At 39.9% G+C, this 27,595-nt stretch overlaps 1 protein-coding gene across 5 annotated transcripts in view; it reads left to right on the plus strand.

Annotated features, from left to right (window-relative positions):
* Window positions 1-438: 438 nt before the first annotated feature.
* The window catches only part of atp8a1 (ATPase phospholipid transporting 8A1), a 105,071-nt gene continuing 77,914 nt past the window's right edge, over window positions 439-27,595 (plus strand). For 2 of the 5 annotated variants that reach the window (XR_008603771.1, XM_055016787.1), the window contains exons 1-3: window positions 439-839; window positions 18,422-18,536; window positions 25,915-26,014. Coding sequence is in view for 4 of the 5 variants with exons in the window: in XM_055016787.1 (XP_054872762.1) it covers window positions 791-839; window positions 18,422-18,536; window positions 25,915-26,014 (264 nt within the window). In the remaining variant the exon portion in view is untranslated. The remainder of the gene's footprint in view (window positions 840-18,421; window positions 18,537-25,914; window positions 26,015-27,595) is intronic. The other 3 variants (XM_055016786.1, XM_055016783.1, XM_055016784.1) reach the window with 2 other exon arrangements.

The raw sequence follows: 27,595 nt of genomic DNA on the forward strand, positions 1-27,595 counted from the left end.
GCTATCAAAAATGTTTTAAATGTATTGTTTTATAGGTTTGAACATATTGTAATTCTTATCCGTTCGTTGGGTGGCGGAGGTTGTCATTTGCTGACAGTGCAATAACTATTAATACATTAATAACAACATTTTATTCAAAACCACGATTCAACTGTGAAAAGCCAACTCCCAACCTGTGAACAACATCTACCGCAGAGGGGGGAGGCGTTCACACCGACCTGCATATTGTGGGCCAATTATAAAAATATGTCCGCGTTCAAAACATTATCATCCATGGCGATGAAAATAAAAACACTTTACCCTTCATACATCGTAGAACAAGAGCGTTTTCGTGACTTGTTTTGCTCCCTGCCGCGCTGAAATGACAGTTGTTTTGTTCAGTGTCCCCCTCCTGCTGCGGCTACATGTGGTACAGTCCATAATGTGAAGCGGCACGGTCCCCCTCGCTTCAGTTTATGGTAAGTCCGTGTCCACTCCTGCTCGACCGAAGGCGTCGTACGGCTTTATTCCGCCGTGTGAACCAGGATGCGGGGGGCTCCATGAAGCTCCGGGCTGCCGAGCGTGGTTCTGTCACCGCCGGGAAATTAAAGTTGTTTATCACTCGTCTACGTCTCTCATTAGCGGCAAACACGCAGCAGTCCGGTCCACATGAGAGAGGCTCCTCCGCTGAATTTCAGCCGTTTTTTTGAAGTTCCTTGACGGTTGAGAAGCAGTAGCAGCAGCAGCAGGGACCAAAACCAACAAGCCGCGGCCGCTTGACAGGTGCCGTCGCCCGGCTCTGCGTGGAGAGATGCCGCCCGTCCAGAGAACGATGTCAGATCTTCGTAGCCGATCGGAGGGTATGTAAAGACAATTTTAATAGGTTTTGTGTGTGAGAGACGCCTTTGAAAACCATAACCACCATTCTACGGATATTTCATCGTTACTGCAATAAGGCCGGCCGGCAGCTCAGTGGAAGTGCAGTAACTTGCTAGCTAAAGCTGTGATTAACTGAACCCCGAACTGGCGTCCAGGAAACCCCGCGGGGCCTTGAAAGTTTTCTGAAGGAGTCTCCAGGAAAGTAACTCTATGGAGTCTCATTCTAAGAAAAACTAAACCAAAAGTGAAAGTGTCTAAACCTGCTGATGAAACGTTGTCTGCCTAACGAAGGATTTGCCAAATTGGCAGCTTTAATTGAAATTAAAGTAGTGTAGGTTGCAGCAGATCTAATGCCAATCTAGCCTGTGGTAGCCATGTCTTGCCCCCTTTGCATCACCTTAGAAAGCAGGTGAAGTTGTAGCTCTCTGACTGTAGCCACAAGTCTGGCTTCAATAACAAGTGTCCTGCGTGTCCTGGCATCTACAGCGGTGTGGCTCTGATAATACAGCCATTGTAATTCGGCTGGGACCCCTACTCCTTCACTGCACCAGTAACTTTCCACTGCATCTCTGCTGTGTTTGCCAGGAAAAAAAGGGATGCGGACACGTTCCTTAAGTGTTTTCTGTGCTCACGAGTGAATTGGTTTGCCTTGTTTGGATGTAGATTTGGGTTTTAAGCCATGGTGTGTTGGTTTATCCAGAAGAGCACCAGTGGTAGGACACATGCTACTGGCTGCAGGTGCACAGTCTTACAGGGTTTCTTTATGAAGTCTTTAAATCCTTTGCATCACTGTTTTGTAGTGGACCCTGACCTCTGGCCTCTCAGGACTCAGGTAGAATTTATCTGCAGGGATCAATAACAAATCACATTATTTATGATGCCTACTGAAATTTCTGTTTCCCTTCACAGTGAATGCAACAGTGCTGCTGTGGTTTGATTTTAGATGGCTTAGGTTGGATTTATAACTGTAGGTCCAGGGTAATATCTCAGTCTCAGTTATTGCTGTTGAGTACATAATTTGGCTGCTAAAGGAAGCAGCCTGGTCTCTTAGTGCTAATTAGACTGAACTTTCTCTCATTTGGTTTTTATATACTTCTACGTAAGTTGTTCCATAACTCAAACTGGAGATAAGGCCATCTTAACTCTCAATATCTAGATAGTCCTGTATATGATTTAGAAATTGTGAAATCGCTGCCATGTTACAATGGTAACATTGCTGAGTAAGACATTTTAATTGTTGTGTAAAAGAACTGTTGCATTCATACAGGAAGTATTCTGAAACTTTATCCTTCATCCCAAATGACAGGACTGCAGAGGGAAACGCATTTTTATTTTTTTTGCAACTTGATTTAATAATTCAGTGTTTGTGTACATACAGGACTCTGCAAGCTGCTGCAGACAAGTTAAAAAACTGAGGCCAACTTGTCAGCTTATCCATACGGGAAAAAACTGCTTAAAAATCTATTGCCAGTATTGGCACCAATATCATATTTGTATGTGATATATTGAACTATTGATTGCATTTCTAATTTCAAATGCATACATTTTCATGCATTTAAGCTGTGATTGATGACTTTTCTTTAAATTTGACCATCAAAGTTTTTGTGCATTACAAGTAAGTGAAGAGAAGGGACAATAATGTTGCTGTCAGCATCTAAGAGAAAAACTTTACCTACTATAGATCATTAAGATGAGAGAAGTTTAGCCAGATTCTCAAGCAGTATTAAAACACCTCATATGGACAGTAGAAGGGTCACGAAAGTGCAACACAGTATAGTGGAACTAACATTTTTCTGAATCACAAATATTTCATATTGGATCTCTGAATATTTTAATATTTAATCTTTATCATCCAGATATTTAAATACATTTGAACCTGATAGATGACATGTACACAATGTATACTAAAAACGAATTCCATCTTATGTCAGTGATACATATATATGTTCTTATTCACAGCAGGTGGCCTTGATGTCACCAGTCTAAACAAAACAGTGCATTTCACAGGACAGAACAAATTATAGTGCAGTAACATTGTCTTTCTGATGAATGGTTGCCAGACAGATAATAATGATCAGTAATAGTGATATCTGATTTGAATGTGGAAAAGTAAAAAAATTACTCTTGACGTTAGGTGGTTTAACCTAAAATATTCTAGTGAAGCCAAAATACAATAATAGTGTAAGCAGATTGCATCACACTCTACAGATTTGATGTTCTCTTGTTGAAAGTGTGTGTATTTGTTGGTAGTTTGGTGAGATGATTTTAAAATGCCACTTGTAAGATGGAAACTGTAAAACAATTTGTCATCCTATGCACCACAACTGAAATTACCGTAGTCTTCCACTCAAGTCCCACTGGCACAAATCTAAATAATTAAATATTGATATAGATTCTATATTAAAATGTTGCTCAATGCGGCTGCTGCAGTCACAAGAGCGAACACATGAATTATGCATCAGCTATTGCTGTCACCCTCACACCACCTTTTGAGCTTACAAAGAGCAAACTGTTTAGCTTTTCACTTCACTTGACTGTGGTGTGCTCTTATCCCCCCTGCTTGAGTGACAATAACGGTTTCAGGATTTCTTTTCAAGCATTATTCTGAATGTTGGATTTGATCACCCCATGTGCTACCAGGTTGATGACCTGTGACACTTCTCTGGCATCATGTATTTTCCAGCTTCATGGCTCCATATCTGTTTCCCCTTTTTGCTCAATCACGAGTGTGTTCTGCAACATTTCTTTTGCCTGTTTTTATGAGAGCTTAAGCACACTCCCCACCCTTCAGTGTTATATTTTAATCACCACAGTGCATCAGGCAGGCTTCCATCTAGAAAGGGCAGCCCTCTGCCAGGCTTACCACCTAATCCATCAGCGGCCTGTCCATCAGCTCTCCATGCTGCACACTCCCTGGTCTTGGCCACCACGTGCCGCTCCGCTCCTTGTCACTCTCCTCCGCTGTGCGCTGTGGAAACATCCGACATCACTGCCAGCCTGGTCCTAAATGCGTGGCCAAAATAACGTTATCTGGGACACTTGGGATACAGGTGACGTCAGTAGCTATCAACCTGTTTAATACGTGATCCTGCAGTGACAGACAGGCACCTTTAGACACTGATCTCTCCAATACAAATTTCCATGACTGTGGGGAGGTGCTTAATACCTGACTCCACTGTCAAGATGGGAAAACTGATTGACGGAAGCCACACAAGTTAAAGCTAGACAGATGGCAATGAGCATCCTGTTTGCCATCTTAGCTTGCATGCTTATCTGCAAACAGGCTAAATCCCTTCTCACGATTGACGCTAAAGGTGGAGATAGGCAGGTAAGTCTGTTCTGTGAGCACGAATCAATCAATGGACCACATACTTGTTTGTTTTTCCGGCAGCTGACTCACATGAGAGGTGTTCTTCAGTGCTGATTGCCTACAAACTAGTTTAGAGAGACACAAAGTAGGCTGCTTTTTCTCAAAGCAATATCTCTCTACCTTTCTGTCATTCTCGAGTTGTTTTTTTTTTTTTTTTTAAGCGTAAGTGAAGCAGGATGTTTCCCCTGTAGCATTTTAATAACACCAGCTAAGCTCGAGTCTGTCTGAATAGTGGTAACAGCATGGGGAGGGAGACTGGAGGGGGATAGACTGCTCCCTTCTGAAGGGATCGAGAGCTGCCCATGTGCCTGGCGGATCACTGGCTGATAATAATGTGGCACAAAAGCCCAACACGCCACTAAATCCCCTGTCTGGGGCCGCTGGTGTGTCATATCAAGTCCCCTCGGGCCTCTCTATGTGCCGGCATGGGACATCTCCTCTCCTCTATTTTCCACTTCATGTCCTGCCTCCATCGCTAACCTGTAGCCAGTCTAATATGCGTTTCTTCTGATACTCAATTTCTCTCACCTCAATAGTTCTTCTCTGTCTGCAAGGCAAAGTGGATGTGGCAGGTCACTGTGAGGAAGGGGAGATGTGAAAACGCTTGTGTGCACATGTTCACACAGGAACGGATGCACAGATAAAGCACCTACCGTTCATGTGATGCAGAGACACAGAACCTATTCCAATGTTTGCTCATGCTTATCGTTATATCGACCTCAGACAAGGAAGACCCATGAGCTGATGAGTGAGACCTTTGCAGAGAGCATGCAGTTGACAAGAAATTGCACTGGCCTTTATGGCTTCAGCTGATGGTTATTTTCATCATAGTTTAATCTGTATTATCATGAATAATTTAGTCTGTAAAATGTCAAATATATGTGGAAAACCTGAAAGCCTGAGGTGGCTTGTCTGACCAGCAGTCTGGAAACCAAAGATATTCTATTTGGTGTAGTAATAACCCAGAAAAATGGCTCCTAAAAAGCAGGACCCTGAGAATAATTGCCAATTTGGCTTGATTAAACAAATGTTATGACAATTAATTATCAGATTTTTTTCTTAAAAAAAGCCTCTATTCTTACAGTGTGTTGCTGTTCTTTATAATTTATTCTCAGAGCTTTTGTGTCAAGTCTAACAAATAATAAACTGCTGCATCCTTTTAGTCTTTTAGCAATGAAAATTAGCAATGTTTTGTATTTATGCAAGATGGTGATTTAGTGGTCGTCCCTCTGAGTGTTTAACAAAATGTTCTATGAATGAGATGGCTTTTTCCAGATTGAAAAAAACTCAGAAAATTAGGAATAGCTACATTGACTCTTTTACGACCAGGACTAAACAAGGCATTATTGCCATGACCAAAATCTAAATAATATATTAAGACTGTGATAAGAAACATTTCAAACCCTGTCATGTCTCAATGTCCTATATGGTTGAGTGAGTCCCTGAACTGTCCATCTTCTGGAAATGATTAGATCTCTGGTCTGCGGGTTAGATGAGGATCCTCAGCAATGTTGCACAGATCAAGTCTTATTTATGAACTACTGAAATGCTGCATTATAAATTTCTACTTCTAGGGAGATAAATTCTCCATATCTCAATGTATCCATCAGCTGTAGATTTACAGTAAATACGTTCCCACTCTGTTCCTCTGAAACATTAAATAATTACAGATACTGAAAGAGAAGCTCTAAACTGCTGGTATGCAGAATTTTCTGGCCTGGCTGTTTTTGTCTGTGCATTGCAGACACTTGAACAGCAGGAAAATGCAGCAATTCTGCATTGAGACAGTGAATGTGAACGTGTCACAGCGGGATGACGAGGTCAGATAGAGAGGTGTCGGCAGGCACTCTGCAGGAAAGCAACACCGTCAATGGTTGGGAAGATGAAACTCCTGCTGCCCTTGACCCCACATGCTCGTGAATTTTATGACCCTGATCCTGTCTCAGCTCTGTTTGTGTTCAACTAGGCCACGGCGCTGCTTCCAGAGATAGATGGCTCAGACTTTACACACACCAAAAAAATATGATACAGCCGACACGCCCCTGTCAAGATTATGCTTTTGCTTTGCTTAGAGAATACCTGAAAGTTTTGAGTGTAAATGTTTGGACTTTAGTGATCAGGTACTACTGTAGACAACTAAGCAGATAACTGTCATTGTACAGGAGTAGGATGTAGCTTAATCTGCATTTCCTGTTTCTAATCTTATAATGCTTGATGCATATGGGTAATATTCTCTGAATGGTGGTGCTTACCAGACATGAAGTTATCGCTTCCATGAATACCCGTGCTCTTGCAATAACAGCAGCACTGTAACTGATATAAATAGATGGCCTGGTCTGAATCGATTCTAGACAAGGACAGCATCCACATCTTTTATTTCCTCTATTAGGCCAGGAAGGCTGCCTGTGTTGTGCGCATGTGTTACACTGTAGTTCTGCATGATGGAGGTGCCGATCTGCCAGTTTTAACTTGAGACGCATCAGACCAAAAGCATCACTGTAACACTGGCATGTATTCATTGTCATTACTGAGCCATTTGGATATATGCAGCTATATTAGAGAGTATGTGATGGAAACGAGTGTGGTTGTCCTTGCCCCCGTTTTGAATCTCAGTCCTGAAGTTTATTATTGAATATTTGTCTATAGTATATATTTTGATTTTCACCAAACACAAGTGCATTGCACACTTGTGCAACATAAAATATAATAGCACTGGTCAGCTCCTAGTTCTGCACACAGTGATGAATAGGAGCTCCAACTGTAAAACTGTGAAGATAGCAAGTGTTGACTGTTGGAAAATGACGGGAGGTGAATTTCTCCATCTCCAGTGAGAAGGTTAAATGCTTGATCTGTGCATTTCTTCCTTTTGATCTCTGATGAACAGCGTCACTCGTTTGTCCTATATGGCAGTGTACATAAACGCATGTCATTTTAGGCAGTCTGAATAAACAGCTTTTCATGTTTGTCTTTGGACAAGAGTCTTACTATACCTGTGAGACAGGAGACAACATCCTCATAATGCATCTTGAAGATGTTTTGATGATTATAAGGGACATTTTGACTGAGTCACTGACACTCAAAAGGTCCATTTCCTGTTTTCAGACCTTTGAACTGCAAGCCATATGCCCTTTGCGTTTATCATTCATAAAGTCGCACACAGTGGAAAGGTTTCTCTCTCTGCAGATCCCTCACTAAGCTAAGCCAAGCCATCCCCTGTGATGTCACTGCAAGCCCCAGCTGCCTGTGCTGTCCCTGGACTGCCTGTCCCACTGTAGCTGGCCTGAGCCTATGAGGAGCCAGACGGAGCCAAACAGGGAGGGGGATTAATTCTGCAGCTGCCCTGGTGTTGTTGTTGTGAGTGCTGGTTACAGCATTGTGATCTGATAAGCGACTTATGGATGTTGCTGTTGCTTAGATTGAGGCAGTATCTATATTCACCCCCCCTCAAGCTCTTCTCCTTCATTCACAAATGGTAGGAGATAGGGAGGGGGCTTTCATCTCTGAGACCTTGATTCCCATGAATAGAGCGTAGCTGCTCTGTCTACTGAAATATTTATCTGGCATAAATGAATCATGTAGAGATCTTTCTGTGTTGGCGATGAGCAGATATAAATGGCACATTAGGCTCACTAGGTTGTGAGATTGAGACACCCTGAAGTCCAGTGATAATTTGAGCCTAATAACAATGGTAAATAGCCTCAGGTTAAGGTGAACAATGTGCAGACTAAGGATGCTGAACTCCATGTAATGCCTGACTCTTTTAGCTGACTCCTTCTTTGACACTTGCTACAGAGATCGGTGCAAGCAAAACATTTCTACAGAAACAAAGTCACTTGTCATCCCTCTGCATTTTCTGCTTTGTGAAGTACTGGATGCAGTTTTTCTTCACAAATCTCCTTGACTGTGGTTTGGCTGCTGTTCGTTTGCTCGTGTTAGATGAGTGGCAGTAGCCCCAAGCTGCTTGCCCCCTCCTACCCAGCTATTATTGAATAAATCATGTGGGAGCCTGGATCTGGCCAGATCACGTGCCTCCTCATCTGCACTTTATTGACCAGCCTACAAGTCTCTCAGGCTCATTAGTGCTTATTCTGTATCTCAGAGTTAGACCGGACTCTGCTCAGACCTTTTTCTGGAAGAACAAAAAGCCTTTTTACATTTTGATTCTCCTCTAGATTTGTATTCTTCCCTTGGGAATTTACTGGCGGACCTTTCTAAAGAATTAGCCATGGATCCAATTGAAACATCACTGTGTAACCAAAGATATAGTAGGTGCCAGTTTATGACGTAGTATCTTTTATGATTGGTTATAAAGGCTTTACTTGAGGTCAGAAATTATGATATGGTTATTAAAAATACCACATTAACTCTGTCCAGTTGATCATCTATTTTAAAACAGGGATTAGGGCAGTTTCTGCAGAAATAGGAAGCCAAAATACCAGTCATATTTTTCAGATGTTGATCAGCTACGTATGGCCAGTTGTGTTTTTGTGTTTGATATTTAGCCCTGAGTTTCATGAGATGCTGTGCTAGATAATATGCTTGACTACCAGGTCATTATTGTTCCTGTCATTGCTGCCATTAGATGCGTTTAATCTTGCTTGTGTTGACAGTCATGGCAGCAATAATTTTCCACCTCCACCACTTCTGCCTGACCTGAGGAAATACATCACCACCCATGATATCATAAATCTGCAGAGCCTGGGTTTATCTTTAACCTGTTTTTATGTACAAACACTGTTCCATCATACTAGCACTGAGGTACAGGAAGTTGCCATTAGAGATACCAGGATTTGGAAGTTTGTGACATATAGTTAAGGTGAGCTATGGTTTTAACGTGACTTTCGGAAGTTGCTTTATGCAGACACAAAAAAGAGATACAAAAAAAAAAAGTCTTGACATACCTTTTTGCATCTCGTATACAACAGGGATTTTCCTTGCCTGGTGGTTTCCCCGTGTCTCTGTAACCTACAACACTCAGCAAGGGATACAAAAACAGACAGGGGAAGACCAGCTTGTCTTTGCCAAGCCTTTCTGGGCCCAGTTTTGCCCAGTGGGCACCCTCTCCAAAATACGTGCCCCCTTGTGACTATTGTTCCACCCGTCTGTCTGTTGGCTGACACAAGCAATAATCCTGACATCTGGCATGCATCCAAACTCATTACGACACTTGGTGGCATTGATCCTTCCTCTAGAGGCTTCTCCTCCAGAACTGTGTGCCACTGCTCTCTACTCCATGTGAGCTTTATTTGGCTCCTTGTTACTCTATTCTGTCTTCTTTTTCCATGCCTCTTATGCTGTTTTTATATGACCAATAAGTAATGGTAATAGGCTGGTTGAAATAATAGATGAAAAGTGTTGTTGTGAAGCCTAATATGACTCAGGACTAAGAATTATGCCCTCAGTGAGTATCTGCCCAGTCTCCTATTCTTGCTCTCCTTATTGATGTCAGGGTAGTTGAGCCGTGACACGCCTGCAGTTAATGAAATTAGTGCAGAGAAAAGCACAGTGTCCACCAGGGAATATTAAGAGCAGTTCCCACTGTGACATCTGTGACTCAGTATATTATCCACAGAGTGCATTAGAAACTAAGGAAATGAAGCGGATATGGGAAAAGGCTATTTTACTAAACTCCTCCACCTCTCACCCCTAGTTTCTTTGGGTTGTATTGTTGACTTGCTGGCCTTGTGTGCTACTTGGTATTAGGCCACAATTATGGTCAGTTTCACATGGATGTCAAACTTGTTACTTTGACCCTTACCCTTGCACATAATTTCACTTTTTTACACTATATATGGTAGCCATGCTGGTTCAGTGTGCCTTCAGTTTTGAATAAATCCCCAACAGTGTCACCAGCAAAGCACCCCTACACCATCACACCTCTTCCTCCATGCTTCACGGTGTAGAGAACATCCGTTCACAAAGACACGGTGGATGTACCAAAGATCTCATATTTGGACTCATGAGACCCAAGCACAGATTTCCACTGGTCCATTCCTTGTGTTTCTTGGCCCAAACAAATCATTTGTGCTTGTTGCTTTTCCTTAATAGTGGTTTCTTAGCAGCTATTTGACCATAAAGGCCTGATTGGTCAGTCTCCTCTGAACAGATGATGCAGAGATGTGTCTGCTACTACAACTCTGTGTGGCATTTATCTGGGCTCTAATCTGAGGTGCTGTTGTTAACTTGTGATTTCTGAGGCTGGTGACCCGGATGAACTTATCCTCAGCAGCAGAGGTGACTCTTGGTCTTCCTTTCCTGGGGCAGTCCTCATGTGAGCCAGTTTCATCGTAGCTCTTGATGGTTTTTGCAACAGCTCTTGGGGATACATTCAAAGTTTTTTGAAATTTTCCGAACTGACTGACCTACAATTCTTAAAGTAGTGATGGACTGTCATTTGTCTTTACTTAGCTGATTGGTTCTTGCCATAATATGGATTCTAACAGTTGTCAAATAGGGATGTCAACTGTGTACCAACCTGACTTCTGCACAACACAACGGATGGTCCCAACCCCATTAAGAAGGCAAGAAATTCCACAAATTTGCCTTGACAAGCCACACCTGTGAAGTGGAAACCATTTCAGGTGACTACCTCATGAAGCTCATTGAGAGAATGCTAAGAGTGTGCAAAGCAGTGATCATAGCTAAGGGTGGCAACATTGAGGAATCTAAAATATAAATAAAACATATTTAGAATGATTTCACAATATTTTTGATGTCCTTAGTATGTATCTAAAATGTAGAAAGTAGTAAAAATAAAGAAAAAACATTGAATGAGAAGGTGTGTCCTAACTTTTGACTGGTTGTGTACATATATACAAGGATTGTAAATAATAGATAGTATTGATGTAAATAATATTCACAAAATCTTTAAGTATTTAAAACAGAAAGTACTGTGTTATGAAACTCATTTGTTAATTTTCCTTATGAGAACTCTAATGTGAGGTTTTGTCATACTTTCATTGCCCCTGAAGGGTTCTCGCTACTGTGTGTGTACTATGTGTGTGTGTTGGTGAACTTTGCACCTGTCTCTTGTTTTTAATGTACCTAGCTCACATTATGAGCTATTGTAATGTTAGCCTAAACAAGCTCAGCTTGTCTCTGTGAATGTTGTGAGTTGAACATTGCTACAACAGATGCAGCTGTTACAGCTCAGACTCTGATCATTGTAACATCATGCTATAAAAATGAAGAAACAACTCAAACTCTCAGCTTGAATTCAGTGTACAAATCTGTCTGGCTGTGTTTGAGCTCTTCAGTTATGTTCAGGGTGTTTCCTGCATTTGGATTCTGACTTTTTTCATCTGTAACTGGTTCCTGATCATCGACTTTCTTAAAACTAGTTACAGTGGACCTGTTGCTGCACCTGCACTTACTGTGAGACATATGACAGCTGCAGTACTTTTGATACTTTTGATACCAAATAAAATCCTGTCATGTTTTCAGAATTTTTGCATTGATTTGATACCAACGTATTGGTTCTTGTACCATCCCTACTATACCACAGAAGGGAGCACTGCTTTTTTCATCCAGTTCAACTTAAACTGTGGTATTGATGGGCCAGACATTAAACCAGTGTTTCCCTGGCAGCTTCTCAAGCCCAGCTGACTGCTTCTTGGCTATAGCTTTACTTTTGCTCTCAAATCCAATTATAGTTTTCAACATGTAGCCTTTAATTGGATCAGGTGTGCAAGAATAGTAGCTGTAGCAAAAAACCTGGTGAGCCCTAGAGGACTTGATGAGCGGAACTCTTAAATGGCCATAAGACTGTAAAAGATTCCTGCTCCCGACTAGGCAAAACACAGCCTGGTAGAAATCAAGAGACCACACTGACATATATTGCAACAAAGTGTAGATTTACTCCAAAATATATATATATTTTTTCCACAATATTTTTATTTTGTTTTTCACAGCAATGGAAACATCTTTACATTGTATAGAAACTTGAATACAAACTGTTTTGCTGCTTTAAAAAAACAACAACAACACAAAAAACAAACAAAAAAACAAACAAAAAGTAACAGTAAACAAATAAACAAACTGCTTCTCTCCTCTATAAACTTTCGTGCAAGTCCAGTTACAGTCTATTTCAAAGATAACACAACAAAATCAGCACTTAAGTGCCCTTATATTAGTACATAAGTGCACATGCATTCCTATGAGAATATACACTAAAATAAAAATGCAGGTGCAGAAGCTGCATGGTCCATCAATCACTCATCAATCTGAGGGTCTGCTAAATCTTGATCTTTGACGTACTTCACAAAGGGTCCCCATATGTTTTCAAAGACCTGCTCCAAAATATATTTTAAGAGGCAGTACAATTCACTATATTTTCACTACAATAGTCGATCTGGTATGCCATTTTAGTAGTGAGTTGAAACATTCATTGATCACAGCAGATCATAATGTAGAGTGTGAAACGTAGAGTATAAGCTGTGTAGAAATGAAAGCTTTCTATCTTATATTGACATGGTCTGGACACGATCTAAAGGAAACTTGATAAAACAAAAGACAAATACCAGTATTGGTGTAATTTAAATGCAAAGCTCAGTGATATGGTGTAATGGGGCTAAAGCATTTGTGTATTTTATGGCTATGTAAAGCAGCATATCTGCAGCAATAAACAGTTCTGTAGCCACTCATGTGGGTTTGCCTTATCACTAATGCTGGCTGTAGAGACTGGACTCACCTGACTAGCATGATTTAGTTAAAAAGCAACCACTGACTCACTTTCTCAGCTTTCTGGGACTGTCAAAAAATCTGATTGTGGATAATCAACATATTATACTGTCCTATGATCATATTATACAAACCTGTCAAAGGTGAATCGCATCATTAGGGGATTTTTAGCACAAGAAGTATTCATTTAAAGAAACTTTTTTTTTCTTTCCGATGTGGGAATTTTTGAAAGCGGTGCAGAAATTTTGCACTTTTCTACTTACACTTACTCAGTACTCACTTAAATTACATGGATAATATGTACCATAACAAGACATACACTGTAATTAGTAGACCAGGTTGTACGGCATAATCAACCAAAACAAGTCCACTCTTCGCCACATTAAATCTAGCTGCTTAAATGTTAGAGTCCTGCTTCGTCTTTACCACTGTTAAGGTAGGTGGCACGTGTCAGAGTAGGATCCACAAGAATGTCAGAGCCCAGGGTTTTCCAGTAGCACATTGCATGGTAATGAGATGATCAGTGTTATTTACTTTATTTGTCAGTAGCTCATGTTGAAGCCTATCGATGTATATGCACCATTTCATTCCTGGTCTGCTCCTGTGTCTTTTCTACCCCATGTTTAAAACCAAACTCCTGCCTTGAAACATGTTGGAAAAGATCTTGTTAACTGCACTATGATATTAGGGCCTTTGTTTGGAGCAATACCAGCATATTATGCACACATTAAAATACATAATATTTGTCACCTTTTACTTGTGCGTGGTGTACAACTTTCTGTGTCAAAGCTGCTGAAAGGAGAGAAGTAAAGGACTAAGTTGAGCAGGAGCAGTACCAGCTGCAACTGGTGCATTGCAGCACCTGGCCTACCTCAGCATGCGGACTCCTGCTGCGAAGGCTCATTCAGAACGCAGAGACACAGCATCAATCACAGCTGCTCTGCCAGTTCCTCTGGATTGCTGTTTCACACAGGCCTTATGCTGCAGTCACCAACAACGCCAGTCCCCGGTTTTCATTTGTCATTGCCGACACTAATTCCTTGATTACCCAAGGTGCTTAAAGACTTAGCTTCTTGACTAACTTTGTTGGATTTATTCCCTGGTGTGCAAGAGATCTCTCTTTGACATATAACTGATTATCACTGACATCTCACTGAGCAGCCTGAAGGTTAGAATATCACCTGAACACTGTGATAGTCCTTCAAAACTAGGCTAATTTTTGTAGAAATTGTTTTTGGGCAAGAAGCAAGGATAGAAAAAATGGGAATGACATGCAGCCAGAAGCCAGACTTGAACTTGTGATGTTTTGATTTTCTGATATTTTTTGACACTGATGCTTTATTTTGGAGCTTTACAGGTAGCTACAAAAACTCTCTACCTACGTTCTGCAGGGACTAATGTCCCATAGTTGCTGCTATTATAGAACAATGTTGCTTGCAAAAATCTACCGTGCTGTAACTGCCAAACTAATAGATCAAAAGTGTAAGGAAACAGTTCTTTATAATGACTAATACATATCAGTAAATGAGAAAGTCCCCTGTAGTTGTATCCAGCAGCCCAGCCCTCATCTATTAAAGACTCAGTGAGGCAGGATGCCTTTGAGTCAGTGTCTCTTCTCTCACCTTTACTCAGAGCTGTTACTCATTGCTAACCACCTGTCATCCCACTGTGACCAGATGAGTTTTTGGATGAAAATTCAGTTTTTATTTTGGATAGATCAAGATCTACTGATGTACGTACAGGAGAGCAATTATCTCCTCTTAAGAAGGAAGTACCGAAAGTTGTGTAGGATCAGTCGATCAACTCCTCAGGAATGCTATACAGTGGTATAGTGACATTTGGTACTTGGCAATGCTTTTGAACTTCTCAGATTTTGAGAGACCACTTTTTTTAAATCATCACCTGGCCTGAAAGCTCATTAGACTGTGCCTCCAGAGTCTAATTTATACCTTAATTCATCTTTTGTGTGGCAAATTAAACACGTTAAGCTGTAGCTGTGTCTGTTGAACTGATTCTAGTGAATTCTGGGTAAAAACATGCATTTCCCAAATCTCTTTCATTATTGCATCTTATCCTCAACATTGACAAACAAGCAACTTATATCTTGCTACAGACAAAAAACTGAACTGGAAGGAATCACTAATTGACTACATTATATTGGAGAAATGAAGCATATAGCCTTTATTTGTCAACAGGATGAATGTTTCCCTACTTAAGTAGTAGGTACCACTCTTAAATCCCCTGCTGCTGTGTCCACACACCGTTTTGGCGCCACACTAATCCAATAAACCACCTATGGTGGTCTGACGTCTTGCATAACAGGACTAGGATCGCGAATCTTTTCCCCTGTGACCAAATGACTGCAGGGGGCCATTTATTTTTAGCCCAAGAGCACGCGCTAAGAAGAGAAACTTTCAGGAGATGATGTTTGGCAGACTCTCCTCAGTAATCCGCTGTTCAAAGCCAAGTGGATCATTAAAATAACAAGAGCTGTAATTTAAGATTCAGGGTTTGTGTAACATGAGTGAGAAAGTGCTAAGTGTAAGGTGAGAATAAGAAGGAAAATAAAGAGCGGTGAAAGTGGGAAGTGTGACTTTGAAGACTGTGTCGGCCCTCTACTTTGTTTCCGCTTGACATGACAAGAAAGAAATACTGCAGGCAGGGGCTTGGGGTGCTTGTTGCAACTGGGGCATATCCAGCAGGGACTCTGGTTACAGTACCTCATGACACTGCGTTTTGTTGTTGTTGATGTCTCCAGAAACCCTTCTCTAGTGTGCCCCTCTGTCTGTGCTTCCTTCTTTTCATGGTAAATTCCAGGGTTTACTATATCTGTAGTTGTGGAAGCTATGCTTTGCATTCATTACCTCACAATTCCCTAATGCAACCACTACTCGATAAGGAAGGCCGTTCTGCACCCACTGGATCACATGCATGCAATCTGAGAGTCTGGAAATACTGTTGACTTGAGAGTTTTACAGTAGTGCTCTCTTGGCATTGCTGAAGGCACTAATCTAGACATATCAATTAAAACACGAGGAAAGGGAAATGTGAAACCCAGGAGCCTTAATTTTTTAAAAAAACATTTCTCATCTAACAAACAAAATGATCCCTGTAAAATGTGCCTCTATAGGAGTGTCAGATGTTGCAGCTTTAGATGGAATTTCAGTTTGGAAAAGCATTTGTTTTTCAGTCTGTCCACAAAGTATGAACTGCTGTAAATCCAAAATAGCAGGCGTAAACCTGGCTGTCAGATAAAGCTCCAACTAAAGAATGTCTTTATCACTAATTAGGTCAGTAAAATGTATCAAAAGTCCCATTTTAATGTCCCCTAAGTGATACCTTAAACATTTTGGTTTGTTGTAATTCAGACCTGAATAGCATTAATTTTTAAATCATACATGACAAAGAGAAGCAGCAAATCCTGTTATTTGATAACTTGGAAGATAAGATTGTATTTATTTTCACTATTTTTGCCTAAAACGGCAGAAGCCGGTAATTGATTATCAAAATCTGTGCAGATAGTTTTTTCCTTTAGTTAAATAAAAAAATAATTTAATTCAATTATTTCAACATTAGTTTTAATATCGTCAGCATCAAACTGCTAAAATTTCTTTTTGAACAGTTCAAAAGACTGAACTGATTATTTGAGAATATTGCATGGCTTTTGACAAAGTTTTTAAAGTAAAAAATGTGAATGCTATACCATGTCATAATGTCCCTTCCTTAATATGTTGAGGTAGACTGAACCCTGTACATCCTCTGGATCTTGCCTGACCAGTGTATTTATTGCTGGCCATCCAGTTCTGCACCAATCAGCCTTAAGCTTTAGGCTTGAGATTTTCCTGCAGCATCTCTTCACATCTTTTCCACATGATGCAGCATCTGTCTCCAGCATGGAAAGCGTACATGTTAATTGCGTAGCTGCGCTGAACAGGGTGTGCATCTCCTGATGTACTAAAACCTCCCAATAGAGGCAAAGTAAGAGACAGAGATACCTCTTGCCAATCAAAAAATCATTTGTGTGGGGTTTAAAAAAAATAACAGAAAAATGTGTTACATGTATCAGCATCTCTGCGACCCACTTACAGCCCTCAGCAGTGCTGATTTGGCCAACATAGATCCATCCTACTTTGTTGAACTTGGTGGGAGCAGAGCACTGCCTCGCTTTTAAGAGACAGAGAAAAAGAAAAAGAGTTTGATCTACCCAGGGAGAGGCACTGAGTGGTGCCTTCTGCCAATTCTGTGTTTCTGTTTTTTTTTCATGTAGCAGGCAGAGAAAGGTGAGATGATTAATTGAGGAATGAATGGGTTCTCTATACTCCTCTTTTGTGTATCGCAACAAAGTGGGTTGGAAGATTGTTGTTGGGCTATGTTCCTGTACTTTTAACCATAGTTTTCAGTTTAAAAAAGTGTATTTTTTAGTAATATAGTTCATTAAAGGTCTTGCATTTACAGTATCTGTTTATTGGTGTTATCTGACACCAGTTTATCCCCTTAAATATCTTCTGTGTACTCTTGCCTGCAGGATGTCACTCTTGACCGGAAATTCCCAGCTCCAATCTCACATTTCCAGCCACAAAAAGTCCCAGACTTGTCACAGGTCCAATGGCTGAAATGTAACCTTTTGAGTGTCTCATAGCTAATTCAACTATGGACATTACTCTTGAACTTTTTGGATTTGTCAGAGTTGTTATTTTATTTTAATCTGGGTTTAGGATTTAGGTTCACACATCCAGTTTTGGCTGGAAGACGCAACATGTAGGATGTACCTTCAGACAGCTAGACGAATATTAGTGCTGTCTTCCTCCACAAATGTATGAGTCATGCTTTATACACGAAGCAGGTGATTCCTTGTCTTATTATAGAACAAGGTTTTTCTCCTAGTTGGCATTTTACTGTGGCGGTAGTAATAAGAAGTATATTATCAGTGACATGTCATTTGGCAGGACCGCTGTTATATTTTCCAAAGCACCATCTCACTCCATTAAGATAATAATTTGAGCATTATACTGCCATCAGATTATGACTCCAGAGCTGATTCAAGTTTGGCATTCATCAAATTACAAATGTCTTCTCAGTGCATTCCGATTGTAACCTACTATTAACAGTTGAACTCATATATTGTGCACTCCATCATGGCTGCAATGAAATCCAAGCATTGTGTTTTAGCTATACACAGTTGAACGTAATTTGCAGTGCCAGACTTATTTATTGGAAAAGTATTCCAAGAAATAATCTCACAATGCCAACTTTATCCAACACAGTGGCAACAGGCTTACATTAAGATATATAGAAAAAGTTGTATAATATAAGACTAAGTCAGCTGAAGCATCAAGGTCAACTAAACTCTATAGATTTCTCTGAGTGGAAGAGTTACTGACTTTCAGACTCCAAAGACTCCTTTGGGGACTTTTCGACATGCACCGACTGAAACACTTCAAAACACCTTTTCATCTTACCTTTGTTTGTGCTCAAGGCATTTTTTTTTTAACGTATAAAATGTTATTTCTGCAGGATATGAAAAGACAGAGGACACATCAGAAAAGACTTCCTTGGCTGACCAAGAAGATGCCCGACTGATATACCTCAACCAGCCACAGTTCACAAAGTTTTGCAGCAATCGAGTCAGGTAAGAAGATTATTTACAGAAATGTGCTGAGAGGGAAATGTTCGTGTATTGTATGAACTGATGGAGGATTGGACATCAAAATTATGAAGCAAGTTGCATTCAGTGATTATCATGTAGTAAAGATAAATGGCCCACATTCATAGCTTAACTTGATCAACTACACACACTGAGCTGGAAATTGTGCTCTTTGCTGCCTGTTCTCTGTCTCTGGGAAACAAAATGACATCTGTTCTCAATGCAGCTACAATGGCGCCTAAGAAAGAAATACCAAAACAATGGACAAACGCAGTATTGTTTATCACTAAACTCAGAATGCAACATAAGCAACAAATAATATATCTCCTCTGTGAGATTTTAGGTGAAGCCAACATGGACTGTAGGGTTTTAATATTCAGCGGATCAGTATTGGCTCCTGTTTTTTTTAGACCATTAAAAATAAAAAGGCTTCATACCAGCCACACAAGATTGACCGCCAATACTTAATATCCAGCATTTCCAGTGTAATTATTTAAGGGGAACATGCTTTTCCTGTGCCACTGAAAACAAATGTTCTGTCAGCTGCTTTAAATATTCACTCAGAGTTTTTGTTTGAATATTTTGCTGTTGAAGGAAAGATGCGGCTATTTTTGCCCTGGTATTGGCAACCCAGAGGCCATCAGTGGTTTTCATGGTGACCAGCAGCAAACCATGCCTTTAACCTGACATTAACCTTCAGAGCTGGAAGCAAAACAGTTGAATGAAGTCATGCTCTGACTGTTTAGCGGCCACTGAAATGTCAGGCTGGTGAGAGTTTCCCAATAGCAAAAAATCTTGAAAATTTTGAACACATTTTAAAGGCCCTTTGGACACATCTTGCAGAGATTATGTTCCAATGAATGCCTTGAAGTGAAAATTTGTTAGATACTTTGTGAACTCTATAATTTACTTCCTTCTTTGCAGCCATACTAGAAAAAGGCAGACTCATTTAAAATATTCTTTATGTTAAAATTTTGCTTGCAGCCTTCTTTAATTACATCCACCATAGTGAAAACAGTGTACAGAGCCACTTCTGTTGTGCACTAGAGAGAGCTGCTCCACATGTGCATCCATAACAGCACCGCCAGCCACATGATATTTGATAAATACCTGCAAGATTTGTATCATCAGCGCTGCATTAGAGCAGATATTCCAGACTGGCCTCTTTATCCTGTTGCTCCTCTTGGAAGAGTGCAGTGCTTTTAGCATTAAAGGTCAAGTTTGTTGGGTCAGGTCGTCCTCTGTCAAGGAATATTACTGTTAGCATTCCTGCTGCATGAGCAGCTTGAGATATGTATGTGCTTACACAGGCACTGCTATAAACTGAACAGGAATAGTAAATGGAAAAAGCCCATGAATGCAAGTGTGCATAGTGTAATTCCATTTGTTAGGTCAGCTTCATGCATTGACATGACAAATAATAGATGCAAGCAAGAGAATTGCAGGATGCGTTTCCTTTAAATTAGTCAACCGTAAGACAATGGATGCTGATTCTACCTTACTTTGTTTTCTTAACCTCCCTTTACAGTTGGATAGATATTACATTAAGCACATTTACTTTTAGTTTTGTTATTAGTTACCAACAGTCCTGAGGATTTGCATTCAGGACCGCTTATTTTATTTGGAGTACTAGGTGCTTGATGTTGAAATTGCAGTGTATTACATCAGAAAAGTTTAATTAGTATGGCCTTTGCAGTCAGAGAACACCTCTGCCTACCTCGATTTTTGTGACCTTGCTGGAGGCAGTTACTCAATGGAAGACTGCCCACACTGAAAAATAAAGGAAAAAAAATCACGTTAGTTTGTTCAGCTAAATCTCATTCTGTAAACGCCTCACACATTATGGCCAAAATAAGGCAATTATGAATAATAGATCATTGTTATACATTCCTCAGTATTCTAGACTGGTGTGAAGCATATGTATGGCTATTGATGTCCACCTTCCAGCTAAATCACACAGAGAATCACTTGGCATGTGAATGGTTTAATACCAATACTGTATTAAACTTTCCAGATTTAATTAGATATCAATTAGTGCATGTGTAGAAATTTAAATGTTTGCAACACAGGTTTACAACACTCAGTAAGTGTTTCCAACTGGTTTTAGATGTACCACCTTTTGATGTGACTGCAACATTTCCATTTTGTTTTCTCTCATATGATTAATGAAATGAACACTGCATTGTGTCAGCAATAAAATACACAGCTTGCAGCTAACTTGGCTTTTGTTGAGTTCTTCTTTGTCTCTGTACATTTTAAATTCCAAATGTGGCCAAACATTTGCGTCAGGACGTGAAGGCACAGCTGCGGGCTGCTCTAAACATCTCATTTGTTCATCACGATTGGTTGCTGTCTCAAAGTGACCTGTAAAGACACTTACAGCAGCAAGGTCTGTGATAAATGATGAATCTAATCTTACAAGCACACAGAAAACACTCACACTTTTCTTGCTTTCGCTCGATCTCCTTCTCCCACGGCAGCATCACTCCCTGTTCGCCATCATAAAGATGTACATGTAATATTCCTACCCCATCACAGGCAGGCACCATGGTTTTATGTAAGTGTTGCTGTGGACTGTTTGTTCAGCTGCACTGGTTGATGGCAGATCTGGTTCTAATGTAAAGGTGCTTAATTGCGGCGATGTTGACAGCTTATCCTGTGGCAAACAGGAGTGTCTGTGCAAACTGTTTTACTGTTGAATATCCATGAAATATTGATATTTTGTGTGGAAAACAAGGAAAAATTAAGACATAAATAGACATAGACACACAGAGGCAAACACATGATAACACATGCACACAGAAATGGCTATAATTGTCTTGTGCAGTGGATCTTAACCACACAACGATTCATTTCACTGACTGATATTTATGCATATTACTCAATATACTGGCTGGATTTTTATATTATATTCATGCTTGTCATTAAAAAGCATTATTATCTAATTAAATACTAAGCTACGCAATGTGATACCCTCTACGAAAGTTGGACTGCTGCTCTTTTGTGTATTTAAAGAAACACATATGAGCACATCTTGGATACGAAACATAAGGCCATTCATCCGTGGAGGTTACTGGTCAAACCAGTTGTTCGTCTTTATCCAAGCTATGTGTGTGCTTGTATTTACAGGTGAAACTAGTTGGACAAGAAAAGACCTGCATTGTCCTTCTTTATGCTGCAGCAGACATTACCTAACCACCTGTCTGATTATACAAGCATCCTATAGAAATAATGTATATATTATGATGCATTTAACTGATAAATATAATATAAATAACAGTGTGATTCATACAAAGCTTCTGAATGGTGTGAATTGACTGATTAGTGTTGATTGACTGTTGATGTGATTCTTGCTTTCATGGCTAAGAATAACGCTTGTCTTCAGCAGGGAGATTCACAAATATACTGCTTGGCCTTCTCAGGGAAGGGAGGGAAAGACTTTCCTAACTAAAAAAGTTCACCAACAACAAAGCAATTTGAAATTAAAAACATGTTAGGCTAATTTATGCGTTTCTTGTATACATAATTTGTTATTATTAGGACAAAAAACACAGATATGCATTTCCTACGGCTACAGCCTCTAAAATCAGATTTTTGTCGCATAAAAGAAAGACCTGCTTCGCAAAGGTCTGCAATCAGGAAAGCATTAAAGTATTTACTGTGTGCTGACAGACAGAGGGGATAGTCGGCTTTAATGCATGACAGTAATGATGAGAGAGGCTGGTGATCTCATTGCATTTGTGCTGTCTGATGCCTCCAAATCCACATCATATTTATGAAAGCATCCCATGAGCTATGATACACAAACACCTGCACCTGTCCAGATCAGTGATGTTAGACAAATTTATTGACAGGTAATGAAGCCAGACACACAGTCCAGGGCATCTGGTTTGACTGTAACGCTTCACTCAAGGCTAAATGATCAAATCTTAGGTTATGTTTACTGTTAAAATAAACCCATGTTTGTATGTGTCTGTCTGTCTGTCTGGATATCGAAAGAAATACAAAAATGCCTATTTTAAAGAAATATACAGATTTTTTTGTAATTCTTTATATTATCAAAAATAGACTTGAAACTCAACAGCTACTGACAGAGTCATTATTTTGTGTCTGAAAATTACCCACCATATTAATATTTTATGAGAATTTGGCTAGTGGCTGGTGTTAATGTTCCATCCTGGTGTTTTGTTCGGAAAAGATGTGATGTGTCAATTGATGGTGTGGCTGAAAGATGAAGACAGTCCAGCGAAATAGCAGTGGTATACACACCAAAATAGGCGTTCATAGTGACGTACCGCAGTGTTCATGATGTCACTATGGTGGAAATGTCCTCTGTTCTCTGGTTCATAGCTATAATTTAATTTAAAATCTGTGTGAGTGAGGAGAGGAAGTGATCACCTCTTATCTTAATCATCAACACACTGCTAGGAAGTAAAATGTAAGATCCATGATCATGGGCAGGAGTAACTAGAGATTAGACACAGTGTGCCTTACATGAGATGAGGTTGTTAAAAAATGGTAGAGTGAAAAAAAATAAAATGATTAGTAGAAAGAGAAGGATGGTCTCAGAGAAAATGCTTTGAAAGACAAAAAAAGACAACACCATGACTTTCAGGCTCACCTGCATCAGAGCTTCGCAGCTGCGCTCTGTTTATATCTCAAGGGAATAGACTGTGGTTGTAACTATGCATTAGCACTTATGTATTTAATACCTAGCTGGGTCGTATACTTTTTATAAACATGAAGGCTCTGGGTGATGTATGTGACTGTGCTTAATGTACAATTACCTACTCTTACTAGAATGAAACAGTTAAATTTGCATCTAGCATTTGGTTAAATAAAATCCAGAAATTACGTAGATTCTGCAGGTTAGAACAATAAACAGGACACTACAGCTTGTTGTACACATTTGACCAAGCCCACGCTTTTGTTTCGCATTCACACAAAGCCACATATTGCATTATCATTCCACTTCCTTATTTTTCCTGGCATATCTCACTCCACCTATTTGTTGGCTTTTCACCTTATTACGGAGAACCTTTGGGAAACCCCTACAATGCTTTCTACACTCCTGTGAATCTAAATGTATTTTTAACACTACTCTGTAAATTTCTGTTAATCTTAGTTTTTACAGGTTTTTCAGTTATTCGAATTATTTTGTTTCACACAAACTGAAGTGATTAACCTTAAGATTGAACCTTGTGTAATGAAACAAAGCTGGTTCTTTCTTGCAGCTTGTTCGACAAGGTTCATCAGGCACTTCAGGGAGACTGGTATTACACTCTGCTGCTGTCAGAACAATGCCTTGCTCTTATTCACTTGCTTTCAGTTCGTCCCAGACAACGTCACTGTACCAGGCTGCTATTAAGACAGTGGCTGTCTTTTTTTTCCCCTTTCTTTTCTTTACTCAGTTCAAGGCTACTCCACTTCTTCATAAGTTTAATATGTGTTCATACTATAAGAGCTGAAAAAAATGCTTGTCCAATATTATTCTGTTATTCTTCTTGATGAAAAAGGAGAACCTAATGGGAGTAAAATCAGCTACCATTGTTTTAGATTGTTCAACATGGAAAAGAAGAAAGTATACTTAACCCCTTGTTCATTGTATTTATGTGATTCGCTGAACATTTCTCGCGTGGTAGACTCAAATTCAATGGAGTTTCAGATGCAGGCAGTGAAACATTCAAATGTTATGGAAAACCAGACCAAAAAGGAATTTTAAAAAAATACCGGAAAAATAGACACTTTAGTCTCTTTGGGTCTCACAGACGAGTGATTAAGTGTGAATGCCACATTTTAGTCAACAAAATCTCAGGTTTCCTTTGTCCTTCAGAGTGAAGTACACCTGGCAGCTCTATGACCCAAATATGGAACCTGGGACTAGTCCTATCTTCTAATTCTGCAAAATTTGTCTGGCCAAAAGAACAGAGAGAGAGACCTGGCAGAAATGTAGCTAAATATAGCATACATGGAGTCTTGAGTAATGCATTTTTAAAAAGCGTTTGACAAGTAATCATGTTTAAGTGACTGGAAAATTTTCAGTTTTGGACAGATCCAAAGCTGGCGAGTGAGTGTTCCTATTTCCTGTTTGCTTTTCTCAGAGTGGAGACAACCCTGGGAAAATAATGGAGAGTCTGGATTTCACATAATGGGTCCTATGTAAAGCTTTAAACTGACTTCACCTTCTGAATCCCAAGCAGTTTTTGGGTGTCATCTTTTTGCACACCGTGGCTTCCGTTTCCACTTTACCGTAAAGCAACCATGACTACAAGTAGAGAGAACTCACAAATCCACAAAGTTAGAATGCCATGAATCATAACAACTGAAATAAATCGTGTACTTTCTTTCATGATTTATTCTGCAAAAATCTAACAAACGTGGAATAAACATATGCAGCATGTTTCCAACTGTCCACTGTGTGTTACCAGTGGTGGAAATAAATTGCTCTGCATGCCATAGATTGGCTATTTTAACAGGCCTGTTCACATTTTAGCAACTTCTACAAGCTAGGTGTTTTTCCACACTCTAAAAAGATATTTTACTATGTTATGCTATTTTGATTTTAATGAGATCTTTTATTGATGCTACATTCTTGCCTTTCCAAGAAGTTAAGATTCGGTCAGTTTGAAGTGAGAGGAAAACTATGCTATGGCATACTGGTCGGTCTGTATATACAGAAGTAAAACAGGGTTATGGCTGATGTTGAGCTCCATATGCTTGGTTGCCTTTAGACGAGTTGGAAGCCATATTCTCTGATAATCTGCTTGTATATGTTTGACGTCTTTTGTGTGCGCGTGAGTAAGCAAGTCATTGCCAGTAGCTTGGCAGACATCATGGTGTATGTCTTCTCACAAAGTGGCTGCTCTGACTGGCCCTTTAACGCAGCTGTAAATCAGACTGCTGGAGGTCTGACTGTGGGCTTGTTGAGAGCTCCACCAGCCTCAATTCACCACCACCGCCACCAACAACCCCATAGCAACACAGGCAACATAGCTCACATCTGCCAGGAGGTCTTTACGCCCCCTCTGCTGGCTCCCTTCGTCCTCCTAATTATTCTTTATGAGTCCACTGGTCTCTGCTGTTCACCAGCCTCACACACAGACACCCTACAGCACAAAGCATCTCTTGAAATGGGTGGGCTGAGTGCCAAAGAGGTGGTAATTGAGAATGGATTTATATGACCGGAGTTATCTCAGTATGATGCCTCAACATGTGTTTATTTACAGAAGGAGTCTATTTCAGTCTGATATCATTTTGGACTCATTTTTGTCTATGTTCATATCACCAGATTTTGATAACTAACGTTATTTTTTTTCTCTCTTGTCTCCTCGCTCTCTCGCTCTGCCGTTGATGCGATCTTCAGCACAGCCAAATATAATGTCCTCACCTTCCTTCCTCGATTCCTCTACTCACAGTTCAGGAGGGCAGCCAACGCCTTCTTTCTCTTCATTGCACTCTTGCAGGTAAGATGCGGTGTTTTGTCATTTCTGTGCTTCTGTGACATACATTGAAATACGAAGCTGACCGACAAACTCCAAAATTAAAGTTACATCACTGCTCTACTCATATTGAACATTTTTCCCTATTAATGTGACCTAGACATCCCTATTCCTCCGTCATGTCTGTAATTTCATATGCACATAGATAGGCTCACTCACACAAACACATTCAGACACAATACTATATATATCCTGATAATGAATAATACATGTAATACTGCGTGTGCCTCCTTTAAAAGGAAACTGCCTTTGCCGAGGCTGAACACACTAAAACTGCATATTGCATGCCTTGGAAATGCATGAGATATACTTTGCGGTGCCATGAATTACTGTTATTTAGTACCCCTACCACTACACTGCAGTACAGAAACTCCATTGTACTTCAACACACACAAATATTCTAATGATTTAGAACCACAAAAAGGATAGCAGGGATGATGCGAAGATGTTTTGCATTGAATTTGTTAAAGAAATAGCCTTCTACTGGGCGGGAGGTTTCAGTGTTCATCTGATTATGTTTTGATTTCAGCCCAACAACGGCCACATTTCTCATCATTACTGGCACTGCTTTGATTTAGCAGAACAAAGGCTTTCCAGCCTCAAGGTATTTTGGAGTGGTTTACTTGTATAGGTCAATATTAATCCCTTTTAAGAACAAACCTCAATGGCCAATTATTACTATGTGATTCAAAGTAGTTTAAATCCATATCTCGTGCATTCAAAGCTTACCAGAAAAGATTAGGTAATGGAGAAAAGGAAGGTTCTGTAATACTCAGTTTCTGTCTTTACCTGTATTCATGCTGACAAGCTATCCCATGTTCATGAGAGCTCTGAGGATGGGAAAGGGCTTTATCCAGTGACCTTGAAGTAGCTGCTTTGAAAAGCAGCCAGTGTGAATCTTCATTACCTGCCCTGTCAATGTTGCGACCTTGAATAAAACATCTATGCAGATGAGAAAGACGAGAGATCTATTTCATTCAAGTTTCCTTTGAGCAGTATAGCAGTGACTGTCTCTTGTGGCCCTGCTCGGCTTTAATTATGCTGGCATTTGACTTTTAATTTTGAAAAGCCTAAAGTAGCCAAATGATTAAACATTCAGTGGTAATGAGAGCATTCTAATCATACTAAGACAGTTATTTGTTCTGGTTTTACCTCAGAGTTGGCATTTATTTTTGAGTTGAATGTTCACAAATTTGAAATGGTGGTGATAGTTCATAGGTCTGGAACCAGACCTTTGATACTGTTTATGACACCAGCAAATGTTTGTCTATTTGTTGTGTGAAATACTCACCATTCTTATTGTACAGCTAAGTCAAGCTTGCCAATGAGCTGAAAAAAACTTGACTAAAAAAAAAAAAACATTGTAGAGCCACATTTTTCCTTTGGGCTCTGTCATCCTTTTAAGGAGTGCTAGCGAATCTATTAGGCAACATGAATGAGTTGTGGCACGACCTTGTTGGGGAATACTGGCTTTTATTTTTGACTATTAAAGCAACCAGACCGTATTTCCAGAAATGAAATTGCCCAGATTTTATAGAACTGAAC

This window comes from Amphiprion ocellaris, chromosome 13 (genome assembly GCF_022539595.1).
Source record: "Amphiprion ocellaris isolate individual 3 ecotype Okinawa chromosome 13, ASM2253959v1, whole genome shotgun sequence".
Taxonomy (NCBI): Eukaryota; Metazoa; Chordata; class Actinopteri; family Pomacentridae; genus Amphiprion; species Amphiprion ocellaris.